Here is a 13593-nt window from a genome sequence, read left to right as displayed (position 1 = left end):
AGGATAGAGTAAAAATATGGGAATAAAGTTGTAATTACAAGAAAGAAAAAAGCAGAAATGAAAAAAGCACTTGTCATTTTTATAAAAAATTGTATTGTAACAAGAAAAAAGTCAACATTTCGGAAGAATAAACGTCAATATCAGTTGAAATATTCAAGAAAAAATACATTCTTTTGAAAAGTGGTAATGTTATGTGAAACAAACAAAACAAAATAAAGTTGTGGAAAAAGTTACAATGTTACAAGAATAAAGTCAAAATATTCTGGGAATGAAGTCACAGTATTATGGGAAGAATATTTACATGAAGAAAGAAGAAGAAAAAATAGCAGAAATGGAAATTACAGCTGTAACATTATAGGACTAATGTCAAAATATTACAAGGAAAAAGTAAATTGTGACGAGAAAAACAGTCGTAATTTTATGAGACTAAATTCGGAATATTATGAAAAAAAATGTCATTTTAGTAGCATGTAGTTGAAATATTAAAGCAAAAAATGTGTTCTTTTTTTAAAAGCTTTCATATTATGAGAAAGAAAACAAAATAAAGTTGGGGGAAATTTATATGGGGTAGAATTTACAATTTACAAGGATAAAGTCAAAATATTAGGGAAATTAAAGTCATAGTATTACTAGATAAAAATCACTAGAAGAAAATTAAAATATTTGTAAAATGAAAAATAAAAAAAAACAACAGCAACAATGGAAATCAAAGGGCAAAGAGTAATAATAATAGACTTTTTCACCTATAGCATAAAGTGGCAGAGATTCATCCTTTCGTTTTTCACTCTGTGGTTTGGACACCGCTGGTATGAGAGAAGGATCTCCATCAAGATCAATTCAAACTAAATAGCAAAACTACGAACATAAAATATCATTTCATGACGCATCATCATCATCACGTCATCATCACATGCGCACAACACAACACACAATTTCATGCTCACATCATCATATTGAAGTCATCATCTCACCACACAAAATGACACGATCAATACATTTTTTATCGTCCCTCCACACGAGCGTGATGGCTAAACATGTGACTTACTTTTAGCTTACTCGAAGCTTTCTCCACTTCCTTAAACGCTATGCCATCGACGCGTGTCATCGAAGCTCATTTGATTTCAGTGGTATTTTTTCAGTGGCAAGCTTTACACTTGCATGAGAGTGCAGGAGGCTGAGAAGCAAGAATTAGAGACACGTACACAGCGGCCGATGTCACCTTTGCTGTAAGCAAGCTCATGAGGCAGAGCCATGTATGGAGGAGTGCAAGAATGTTCAACAAACAGCAGCTCTTTCTTGACAATCATGGAAACATACTTTCCATCTTCCTGACTGATTAATGCTGTCACTTTGTTTGACGGCTGAACAAGAGCCACGTACGTTCAGTGCCTCAGCGGGCCGCCACCATTGTTACGCCAACCACCCCCTCCCCGCATGCTCGGCTATGCCGCCACCCTCCTCCAAGCGTGCAGTAAAACGCTGGCCTCCAAAAGCCCTCAAAGCAGCTTAGAGCCTCCGGCCGCCTCAACTGCGGCCACACGTGTGAAACGTGCACTTCTGCTGACACACACACACATGCGGGGCGAGCCCTCGCCACGGTCTGTGCAAGACTAATGAGGAGGGCGGGGCCTGCTGCAGTTTGGTGTGACCAGAGAGGGGAGGGCTTAGGGCCAGGTCACTCCCACTCAGCTGTACTGAGGCACGTTGCACCTCAGGCGCCCCACACACACACACACACACACACACACACACACACACACACACACCTGCAGAGGGACACACTTCTCATGTTGTGTGCATGTGGAAAGCGGAGATGGTGTTCCCACCAATGGCTGGCATGTGCTGCAGAAAGCACAACTTTCTCTCCTCGGTGCAGCAAAGATTTTTCCTAATGACACATTGATTTCCACTTGCATGCAGCACTGAGCACAAGCGTACTCAGCAAGGCTTCTTCGCTTTGAAACACGCCGGCCTACAACTTGGTGAACAATGAAATGACGAGACAAATGCACACATGACACTTTTTCATCACTGCAAAGTATAGAATAGAACACTTTAATACCAACCTGAATACTTGAAATACTCTCTTTTTGCGCACCACACACTTCTTTCATTTGTACCTGTATATACAGTACTATTTTTATGCCTTAATATTTATCTTGATTGATTTGACTTTTGCCGTGACCCTAGTAAGGTAAGCGACATAGAAAATGGATGAATGGATGGATATTTTGCTTTTGTCTTATCTATTCTTACACAAATTGCTACTATTCTTATACTACTTAATATTACTAATTTTTTATGCTGGTATTCTGAGTGGACATCAAAGTAAGAATTTCATTGTACAGGGAAAAGTGTTTCTTTACTGTGCACATGACAATCAACACTTTGCATCTTGAATAGGAGGGCGTAGTACAGTTTTCTGCAGTAAATGAGCTCGCTGATGTGTTCAGTGTCACTAGTAGAAGCATGAATCACACACACGCTGCTGAGTCACACACAGAGCCCATTGATGTCATAATGCTTATTATTATCATCATCATCCATCATGACCAGCCATGTGAGCAACCAGGTGTCTTTATGGGTGTGTGTGTGTGTTTGTTTACTATCTGGTGTTGACCTGAATGCTCCTGCTTCCCCACTGCTGACTTCTCCTGGAATAACCACAGCTTGGCCTGGACTAACCTCCCTTCTGAACGTTGCACATCTTTTGCGTGGTCTTTTGCACCCTCTGGTGGTTGACAATCGTATTACCACTACACAGACTACCGTATGTACAGTATTGAGTGTACGTGGATGACCGCATCACTGCTCTACACTTAATATAAAAAATACTTACAGTGGAGCTTGTAAGGTTGAACACAGAGCAATGGAAATGTTGACAACGATGTTCTACAATCAAACTGTGGCCATCATAAATTTTTCTTATTTAATTCGTATTTTAACATTGAAATATAAAATAGGTAAAGCACTGTTGCGCACAGTCTTAAATGAGGGACGACAGCTATTTTTTAACAACTTTACAACAACAAAACCGTCTGCCTTTATTTTGTTCAATGATAGATGACGCGTTTGCTCAAGCAAGGTTTTGATGAAGAAGGGTATCTTCCTCAAAAATGCCCTTCCCCCGACCTCTCTCTTTTTGAGATAAAAACACAGAAAGAGGCCAGTAAAGTTGCCATTAATAACACTGCACACACTTCACAGTCCAAAAGGCGGCACATCAAATATTCCTTTCATCTCTGCAGCGCCTCAGAGGCCGAGACATAAGGGGGGATGAGGGCTCCAGTCGGGGTAGGGGGAGGTGGACCGGAATGAATCTCTTTTTTTGCCCTGGGGGTGAGTTCTGCTTGCTAGCTGCTTTCTTTGTCTGAGGACTTATTAACACAAAGCGAGACTAAAGACAGAGAGAAAACACAGAAGCGGCCATTGTCTCTCACAGCTCCACCGCACGTTTTCATGTTTGTGTCAAGTACTGTGAAGCACTACACATAATGGGACATAACAGGAATACTATACCATGTATTCAAACAGTATGTATTCACTCAAACAGCAGAAAGAAGGTTTTGACATCATACTTACATTTTTGGAAAGAGTTGGGTTCTCGTCTTGCTTGTACTGCCCCTGGTGGCCAAAACGGTACTGCAAGTGTCAAATACATGGCTTTGTATTAACATGTTGTGTGACACCTCACCACTAGATGGTGCTATAAACCAACAAGCATTAGTCGTCTACTACTAAGAAAAAGCTGCTGTGTGTCGCCGGCTCAAATTTACACTTTTTACAACCAAAACGATGTAAACCACCACCACCGGCTAGCATATGTTTTTGATAGTGGTTAGAGATAACAGATTCTACCAAAAACGTCTTTTTTTCCTCAATTACAAGTTAAACTGTATGAAAATTTGTGTACAGTAATCCGCGATAGTATAGAATATTAATAAACAAAATGTTTTCGTAGTTAGGGCATAGAAAACATGTTTATGACTTCCCAATTACGGGTTTTAACATTTTTAGAGCCCTGTAGACAAGAAATAACACTCCTATAGTCACTTTTACACTCCTATTATTCTTTGTTTACATCACATTGCTCAGGCTATGGATCACTGCCGCGTTATAACAGACGGCCGATGCTAGCATAGAAAGCTACCGAGCTAACTACCTAGCCTCTCCAATTTACTTATTCTAAAGTTAGGACGGTGTTTCAAACGGAGTAAGGAAGAAGAACAAAGACGCCAAAAACTTACCACCTCCACATGGAATAAGAAGACAACCTTTTTGCCCCCCACTCGTTCTCAGACATGCACGTCCGTCCCAGCCATGGCACGACTGTCCCGGCCATGGCACGTCCGTCCCAGCTCAGTAGCTGTAGTCTTCATGCAGTGTGAAAGGTAATGTAATCTAACATCATGTGTCATAACATTACTGAAGCCTAGTGACCACAATACTACAGATTGTCTTTCAATATTTCTTGACTACAGGTCAGGTCAGGTCAGGAACCAGCGATCATTTACTAATTAATTATTTTTTGAAAAAACGCAATATAGTTAGAGAGCGATATTCGAACCACAATATAGCGAGGGACGACTGTACATTGTTGTTCGTCCTGAATAAGGTGATTGCTCTCTCATCGCTTTCGGGTATTTACTGTACGTAGTTTACCGTCACGTGACCACACATACAAAAGCAGTCTCTGAGAGGCAATGATGTTGTACATTCAAATCTTTATCACTGGCTGCTAACAAACATAACTCGTGTGCATGTTACGTTGGGCGTAGTTTACATACTCAAAGCAGGATGAGGCCGGGGTGTAGTACATCCAAATGCTAGCGCCCCCCATCGCAGTGCCCAACCATGACAGACAGCACCTTTAAGCTGAACTTGTGTCTAAAAATATTTGCATACCATCGCCGTAATTTTTTATGTGTGCACACCTTGTGCATGGTGGTTATCTTGCACTGTAAACTAGTCAATGTGTAACTAACTGGATAAAAGAAGCAAAAACCCAACCCCTCTACTATACAATCATCCTATGAAGCATCACTTTCACATTCACTCTACAAGGTAACGTTTGACAATCTGAAGATAAGATCAAAATAAACAATGCAACGCTTCATATTGTAGCTGTAATGTAGATTTTGATCATACTGTACGAGAAGCGGTAACACATCGGCGCATGCGGTCAGCCGTAACCAGGACAGAAACGGACTTTGCTCATGGACGCTTCACGACCTGATTTTTGTGACGTTGCCAAAGGACTTTGGATCGTCTCAGGGAGCAGGCACTGGACCCAAATCTCAGGAGGTAAGATTCTTTAATAACTGACAGTTGAGTATAACATGTAAAGATTTGCATGGTTGAGTCTCATGACATCTGGCACAGGTTTACTGTTACACCATCACAATCTTGGACATCAGCAATCAGCCATGGAATGGAAGAACAAGATCACACGAAGCCAGTCCCTAAGAAGCGTCTCCACGTCCAGGACAGACGGAAGGCTGCTCAGCAGGACGGTGTCCGTGTCCCAGTTGGTTTTAAGGTTGAAGAAGCAGTTTTCTAATCTGTCGCAATGTGGAAGATGTGCATCCTTAACTTATCCTTATGACCAAAACAGATATCAAGATAACACTGATGGAAATCCTTCTGCTAACGCTGCCTCAAAGGAAAAGGGTGAGAGGAATCAGAAGCCATCAGTTGAGCAGGTAAGCTTTGACTTTGTAACACAATCAGGTACATCTCTATGACATAAAAGCACATGCACATGTCTTCATAGACGACCTCCACCTCCACCCCTCCACCTGTCAATGGCCCACTGCAAGGCAAAGAGCCTCCAATGAGCAGAAACCACAAACAAGAACCCTCTGAGGCCCAAACCACTTTAAGCCGCAGTAAGTCGATGGGGAGCCTTACAAACAACACAGAGTCCATCGTGGCCCTGAAGGCTCACTTTGAGTCGATCGTGGCGCGAAACAAGCTGCAGAGCGGCTTCAAAGCAGCGGACGTCACAACGCCTTCCAAAGAAGAAAAGCCAGCAATGACTGGAGAGATGGAAGCGAGAAAGAGCTCTGCGAAGGAGCAGAAGGCTCCTCACGCTTCCGTAAACCAAGCCAAAAGTGATGCAAAGCAGGAAAACGCACCAGAAAAGGTGAATACAAGCTGTCAAGTTGGTACATTGACAGAATTGGGCAAAGTCACCCTGAAATGTAATTCTTCATCTTACCAAAACATTTGGGGAAACAACTTTTTATGTTCCTGTACGTGTAATGGCCAGGTGTGACAGGTTGTATCACTCATAGTTGACCTTTTACCGTATTTGTCGAGGTGGTGAGTCGGGCAGAGAGAAGGCAAACAATTGGAGGAGGTGGTTTTGAAAGAACTGGGGCCTCTGAAGCTGGTGAGTATGAGACAAAATGATATTTTTGACAGAAAAAATAGTCGGAAATGAAGTCTGAAATTAGAAACTGGTGCTACCTGACTTGGATGTTTCGAAGGTCCTCACCAGTTTACCCACCTGTATTTTGCATGATGCATTACAAAACCATACATTTCCTTTGAGGATCTTTGCGCCCTCATAAAAATAAATCGACTGACAAAAACTGCACCACTTTCTGTTATAGTTGCATTTCTAGATTAAGAGATCTCAAAAACGGCTGTTCAACGTGAGCACTTGACGGACACAGATTGCTCATTGCCCATGCAGCGAATAGATCAAGTATGTTGGCCAAACTGAATGCGAGTCTTCATGGTAGAAAACCTAAAGAGCTCCACAGGGAAATATTCCCTGGAAAGCTCAGCGACTCGGGGTCACCCCAATGAAGGGGTATGCCATGAATCAAGGGGAAGGGGTGACTTTGCAAGCAGCAGTGATTGACTCCACCTGGTGTGTGAACACGGTGGGCCACTCCAGTGCAGGACAGAAATAGTTTGCCAGCCAGCCCAGAATAAGTGCAGGGGAGTGGGCGATGGTCAGCTGTTACTACAGGGCAGGAGCAGCAGATAGCTTGTGAGCGCGGCAAAGACGCACCAGCAGGAAATTACTAAAGGACGTTTATACAGACGGAGAGAGAGAGAGAGAAAGCAGAAATGAGAGTGGTTTATTGGTGGTGAGTACTGTTTGGTGTTGTGTTTATCCAGAGACTGCACTTGCATGCATATCGTACAGTACGGCTTTGAATGTTTTCATGTAAAACTACCATTGAGGTTGGAGGCAACCAAAATGTATACCATCCTCCAATTATATCCTCCAATTCATGATACTGTTTGAAATGAATTCCAACATGTGAACTCTTTTGAGCATTACATCGTTGACTGTTTACTGTTAAACTGACTTCAGGTCTATTTCACACATTTCCAAGACACGTTCGTAGTGGCAAAAAATGTCACTGCCCTTCTATGCTTAGTCAACAGTGACTTGACTTCTCGGTCAGTATGTGTGTCAGTGGAGTCGAGTATCTCCCATACCATCGCAAGTGCTATATTTTTAACTGTGACGCATAGCAGCTGTCACATAGAAGCTTAGAAAGCGCCATATCCAAAAGCGTAACTGTGCTGAAATAGCATGAATGTATTACTTTGGCCATTTCGCTCTGGGATGGTGGTGTTGTCATGCCACTGACTGACTGTACGAGTGAAGATGTGTTGTGTCTGCAGATGAAAAGTGGAGGTCGACTGTTGGCTTCAGGGAAAACTCCTTCTTCCCAGAAAAGGATAAACTGTGCGTCTCAGTCAAAGCTCTGTCTGCTATCTACCTGTCAAAAGTGGCAACTCGGGAAGCAAAGCAGACACTTTTAAAACCGGTAACTATCTCCTTTTTGGGCACGTGCAGTCGTCAAGAGTTTACAATTGCCATTGAAAGGTGTCGAATGATAAACATTGTCTTATAAGCTTGACGAGGAGGAACTAAGCTCTTGTAACAATTGCTAAAAAAATTACCGTACCCTAAAAACAACTGTCCGTGGCTGTATTGTGTTTAAAAAAATAATAATAATAATAATAAATGATGACGGTTTCATGGTTGACTATTAGCCCAAAAATATCGATGGACAAGTTATATGTTATATTCTAAGACACCCCTACTAACGAGTGACGCTGGGAACACTGAGTGTAGGTAGGATTGCAAGGTTTACATAGTGTGTCTTTCTGTTACAATGTGGACACCTGTGGCTTCTAAACAGCTGCAGCCTACATATGTACAGTACAAACACTTATTTCTCTTTAAATTTTGTGAGTGTGGCTTATATCCAGGTGCGCTCAATAGTCCGGAATTTACGGTACTTCTATTACTCGTGAACATTAAATGCTGTTCTTTATACAAAACAGAACGTGAGCTACTGTAATTTATGTCTCCAACCAGGCACAAGATCAGTCATCTGAAACAGGGAGACGAGCCACTCTAATGAAGGTGAGTTCCAGCTTAGCATATTTTGGCACGATTTTTTGTGTGCGTGGGATTTGCGTTGCACGGTTTCTGTTGAACGCATAAACTAATAAATACTCATCAGTTGGGTTCACATTTTGAGTGCCTGCACAGTTGTCGGTTGCGTTGGAGTTCGGCTAACAAACTGATGGAAGGTAATACACGCATCTCATTGACTGGAGCATGGCACTAAATATCTTAAAAGCAGACTTTGTGCCAGATGATGACCACGTCATTTTGTCCTTCAAAGATGGCCGAAGACGCCCAACTAAATAAAGATGACCACCTTGGACATCAGCTCGGGACTCAGCCACAAACCCAAACTCCCAAAGAAATGTTGTTCCAACAGCGTCAGAAATGTGAGCTGAGGAGACTCTTGAAGCACACACATCCCGAGCTGAAGATGCTGGATGAGGTGGTGGATGAGGAGCTTGCTGAGGTCTTGAACTCACACTCCGAGGTGACAGCTGATGAAAGTGGATACGAGGGAGAGGTCCGCTCCAGACGCCTGATATTTGAGACCTGTTCCCTGAGTGATAAAGAATCAGCTTACAATCCCAGGATGCACATGGCTGAAGAAACAGTAGAAAAAGGGAACGTCAGTAAAACAACAGCTGTGTTTGAGCACTCGAATGAGAGGTCAAGTCTTGCTCAACCAGTCTTGGCCTCTGACCTAAAGCTGGCTTCTGGTCCAGATCCCGGCAGAGAGCATGAGGAGGAGCCTATAAGAATAGATATACAAGCAACCAGAAGGAAGTTTGAGAGTCAGTGTGTGGAGACATCTCAGCCAAATCTCGATAACAAGCCCCAGCGTAAAGTTTCTAATTCTGGTATTGCCACAGCGGTAATCAAAGAACAGCAATCCCACAAACAAGGACCATGCAATGCTCGTCACAGCACAACTCTCGGAGGTAACGAAGACATTTCAAAACGGTTTGAGGCAAAAGAAGAAGAATCTCAGGACAGTATAAAAACCAAGGCAGCCCTTATGCAAAACAACCCATTCATATCACAAAACATACAAGAAGAACATTCCTACATTTATACAAGGAAAGCAAATCTAGCAGCAGAAGATGATGTTTCCGCTAAGGTTAAGGACAGAGCCCATTTGTTTGAGTCAATGCCGTTTGACAGAATCCAACACCAGAACAAGGATGAAGTGGAAACAATGGTGGAGACTCTCAGGGAATCACTGCACTCTCTCCATCGCTTCAATGTCATTCATGCTGATGGCGCCATCATTGAGGTCAACGAAACCATGCGAGCCAAAAAGGCCAAGTACACCGTATCAGGAAACAGACCTGAGATTAATTATGAAGAGGTCTCTGAGGGCAATTTCCAAAACCTCATCTTACGTGTGCTGCCCCGAGCAAACCTGAAGCCCCGGGTGACTTACCTGAAGGAGGCCTGTGATGGAGCCATGAAGAGCTTGTTTGTAAATGTACCTGTGCACCAGCATCAGGACTGTAAAACTGCCAACGTGCTTCAACTAATTGAGGATGTTCTTAATCAAGATAACTCTCTGAGGAAAGGAGTCATAATCCAGGAGGATTCCAGCAGATCTGAGGACATCATCGTTTACTCCCTTTATAAGTATAACGATAAGGAAGATGTGCGACAATATCATCCTCTACAAGGGTATTGTTCAGAGATGAATGCACACAAGTCACCTGTCAACTCTTCAGATAAGACCTGTCAAGGATCAGTCAGTCCTGAAGTCAAGGGAAATGTCAAACTATTCAAAAGTTGCATCGAGAGGGGAGAACTGGAGTATCTGAAAACTCTTCAGGCAGAGTCAACAGTTGAAGAACAGATGACGGGACAAAGCACAGAGATTAATCCTGAACAGAGAGGCAAGGTTGCAGATGAGGGTGCTCAAGAGTGGGTACCAGTGGATGTAAAGGAGCTGAGAAGTATATTCTCTGCAGATCAAAAAACAAGCCAATCTAGTCAAAATATTGACAAAACCACAAGTTCTCCAGGACCAAATGTGACACCAGATATGGCTGTTGATGTCCCTCCTCATGGAGAAGACAATGAGTGTAACACCAAAGCTCTTGAAGGACCAAAAGACTCCATCGGTCTGTTGGAGTTTGACACAGTGTGTGGAGACACGGTCCTCCAAGCTGAATTAGTGGAGGTGGTAGACAACGACAATTACGAAATCTCCAACCTCCAATCTGCAATCCACAGCCTCCAACAAGCCACAACTGAAGCCAGATCTTTACAGCAGTTGTCACAAGTAAAGCAGAAATCTGGAGAACCAGTTGATGTCAACTCACAGGAGATACACGGAAAACAAAACACACTGCCGAGAGACTGTGGGCAATCAGATGAGACTGTCTTGAGCATCAGTTCAGATCCAGATATTCAACATGAAATGACGTGGCTGAAGGATTTTGCTTCTGAGGAAATCCACAAAGCTGAGGTGGTCCAAGAAAAACACTTGCAAGCTGCTGTGGTCTCTCCAGATGCTTCAGAAACATCCACGCAGCAAGAGGAAGAGGAGAATGTCCTTCAGGGGAAACTCAAAGCAGCCTTGGATTCCCTGGGGAGGTCCAACATTAACATCACTCAAGGAGATTTCAGAGCAGCAATGATATACCGCAACTCATCAAAACCTCGAGAAAGACTGAAAACCGACGCAGTTTCTGGTGAGTTGACAGTCAACCAAGAGGTCTGTAGAACATTACCTTCAAGTCAAAATGAGGTCAGAGAAGAAGGGATGCACGCTACAAAAACAGAGTCTACCAGCAAAGACAAATTAACAAGTGCTCCAGAGAAAAGCAGACGGACTGTTGGACCAAAACCAGCCATCCCTCCAAAACCGGAACACCTAAAAGTGAAAGAACACAATAAAGAGAAACAAACAGCTAAGCTCCTTCAAGAAGAAAACACAATAAATATAAGTCAACATGAGGAAGATTTGTCTAAAGTAAACACCGGTATGGTCTTAGAACAAGATGTAGTGGATCAGGAAAGACCTGCTGTGAATGAAACACAGACACAAACATCTCAGGAAATTCACAAAAAACAACAACTCCATGCCACCGTGGGAAAAGACAGCAAAAAAGAGATGAATGTCCAGGAGACATGCACCCAGGACATGAATGAAAGTGAGGATATCCACGTAGACTTTGATGAGGCGTGCCACATGTTTGGCGGTAAAAAGGCTCCTTCAAAGAAGAAGCCGCCAGTGAAACCAATGAGAGTGAAAATAGCCCAACCTGAATATAAAGACACCGAGGACATATCTGAGGTGAGACAACCAACCCTACTCAGCCAGTCATGTTGCAGTCCACCTGGACAAAAAGACGAGGCAAAAAGTAAACGGAACATCAAGGTTGCGTTGAGGCCAAAGAAGGGAAGGACGGAGACCGAGGACGAACGGCGACAGCGCCTGTCGGTCCACATGGACGAGATCATGCGGGGCAACATCTCCACCGCTATGGAGATCTTTGACAACTTGCGAAAGCAGGAGGAGCTGCAGAGCATCCTCAGTCGAGTTGAAGAAATCGAAGAGGACACCAGCGAGGTTGATGTCAGGTCACTGAGAAGAGTGTTTGAGGACGTCCCCGACTGGGTTGTCCATGCCAGCAAAAAGAAAGACACGCCGGTGAAGACAAAACACAAAGAGGAGACGCCGACACTAGCCGAGAGTAAGTCCTCCATGGCGCACGTTTTTGGAGATCTGGAAAGAGCCAGTGAGGAAATCATGAATCTCAAAGAGCAGACGTTAGCAAGGCTGGTGGACATCGAAGACGCCATCAAGAAGGCTCTGTATTCTGTCTCTACGTTAAAATCTGACACTGATATTGCTGGCCTGTCGTGCCTTTTTAAGGAGTCACTCGGAAGCGTGCATGGATCTTCTGCTAACATTAGCAAAATAAGCATTGGCTCAAGCAAGAATAAATCACTGCAAGAACAAGAAGGCCCCACAGCGCCACCTGGGGACCAGAACCTTCAAAAAACCCCAGCGCCCAGAACAAGTCCCACATCTTCACCTGCTTTCATCTCCATCCAATCAGCGGCAAGAAAGTCAGACAAAGCAGAGCTGCTGCTGCCTCCAGAGGCAACCAACTGCCCAATGTGCCAGCACAGTCAAAAACCAGAGGAGACATTCTGCACAACCACAATTCTTCAATGCAACAGTCCTGGTCTGATCAGGAAGAAAGACAGCAGCAAACAATTCAGCTGCTCTCCTCAGCGAGAGATCAGCGTCCTGGAGGTGCACACCGACCTCCACGGGAGCGCCAAAACAATCACAGAAAACTATGAGAGGACGGACACCCGCGGTAACAGGATTTACTCGTCAAAAACCTCCACCGTGGTCACCACACAGCCCCAAAACATCACGCCCTCCACAGGGCAGCTAGAGGTCAGGCCGGCGATGCGTCAGATTGCCACATATCCAGAGATTATGCTGCCTAGCAACAACCACAGTCATTAATTTAAAACTTTACCATGGCTGCTGTTGTGTACAGAAGTCCTGTTTTCATATTGATGTGCTGGGATGCATTTGTCCGTTGTATTAAACGTCTTTTGTTGTTGTTGTTTTGAGATAAAGACCGTCGAAACTGCCTGATGGTCTCACTTGTCTCATCAGTTTCGAGTGGCATGTCCAGAGATGTGCTCAGCCTGTTTGAAGCCGGTTTATCCCATGGAAAAAATGACGGCAGACAAATACATTTTTCACAAAAGTTGCTTCTGCTGTAAAAAGTGCAAGAAAACACTGAGGTGAGATTTTCATTCATTAAAGTCAGTCACAAGCATTGCAAAGTACAAAGGGGTGGGTGATACTACTATATCAATATATCAATCCGTTACCAAGTAAATGCAGGGCCAATATCACCAGTATCACTGGCCCTTGTATCTTCTTACTGAGACATTTTTAAAGATACACCCACCTCTAATGCAAAGCAAAATTTGCTTAAAATCTGATTCATGCTTGTACATGAAATTCCATTTTGATTCTTGTTTACACTTTCCTTCAAACTAATTAATTTTGATCATGCAATGACTCAACAACTGCTTCTATTTTTACAAAATGCAACCCAATACTAGTTCGGATTGAATAAACACAGTTTGACTGCAGACTTACGATAATGCATGTGAAAACCCCAATTCATATGAAATGTACTCCTTTACATCACTTGGCACACAGCAGGACTGAAGTG

General features: G+C 43.3%; 1 protein-coding gene across 2 annotated transcripts; it reads left to right on the top strand.

Moving 5' to 3' along the window:
• The first annotated feature begins 3638 nt into the window (after window positions 1–3638).
• On the top strand, window positions 3639–13014 carry LOC129174318 (xin actin-binding repeat-containing protein 1). 2 transcript variants are annotated; one of them, XM_054766209.1, is made up of 9 exons: window positions 3639–4391; window positions 4482–5304; window positions 5383–5539; window positions 5615–5702; window positions 5774–6145; window positions 6322–6394; window positions 7651–7796; window positions 8354–8401; window positions 8667–13014. In XM_054766209.1, exons 2-9 carry the CDS (start codon window positions 5217–5219, stop codon window positions 12864–12866), a joined length of 5172 nt encoding a protein of 1723 aa, XP_054622184.1. In that variant the 5' UTR covers window positions 3639–4391; window positions 4482–5216; the 3' UTR covers window positions 12867–13014. The 2 variants fall into 2 exon arrangements, with proteins under 2 accessions (XP_054622184.1, XP_054622185.1); XM_054766210.1 differs by lacking the exons at window positions 3639–4391; window positions 4482–5304; window positions 5383–5539; ... (1 more) ...; window positions 5774–6145; window positions 6322–6394 and adding an exon at window positions 7040–7103.
• Window positions 13015–13593: the final 579 nt, after the last annotated feature.

The sequence above is a fragment of the Dunckerocampus dactyliophorus genome, chromosome 21 (assembly GCF_027744805.1).
Source record: "Dunckerocampus dactyliophorus isolate RoL2022-P2 chromosome 21, RoL_Ddac_1.1, whole genome shotgun sequence".
NCBI classification, from domain to species: Eukaryota; Metazoa; Chordata; class Actinopteri; order Syngnathiformes; family Syngnathidae; genus Dunckerocampus; species Dunckerocampus dactyliophorus.
The sequence above is the reverse complement of the archived record's forward strand: the minus strand, read 5'-3'. Positions and strand labels throughout refer to the sequence as shown.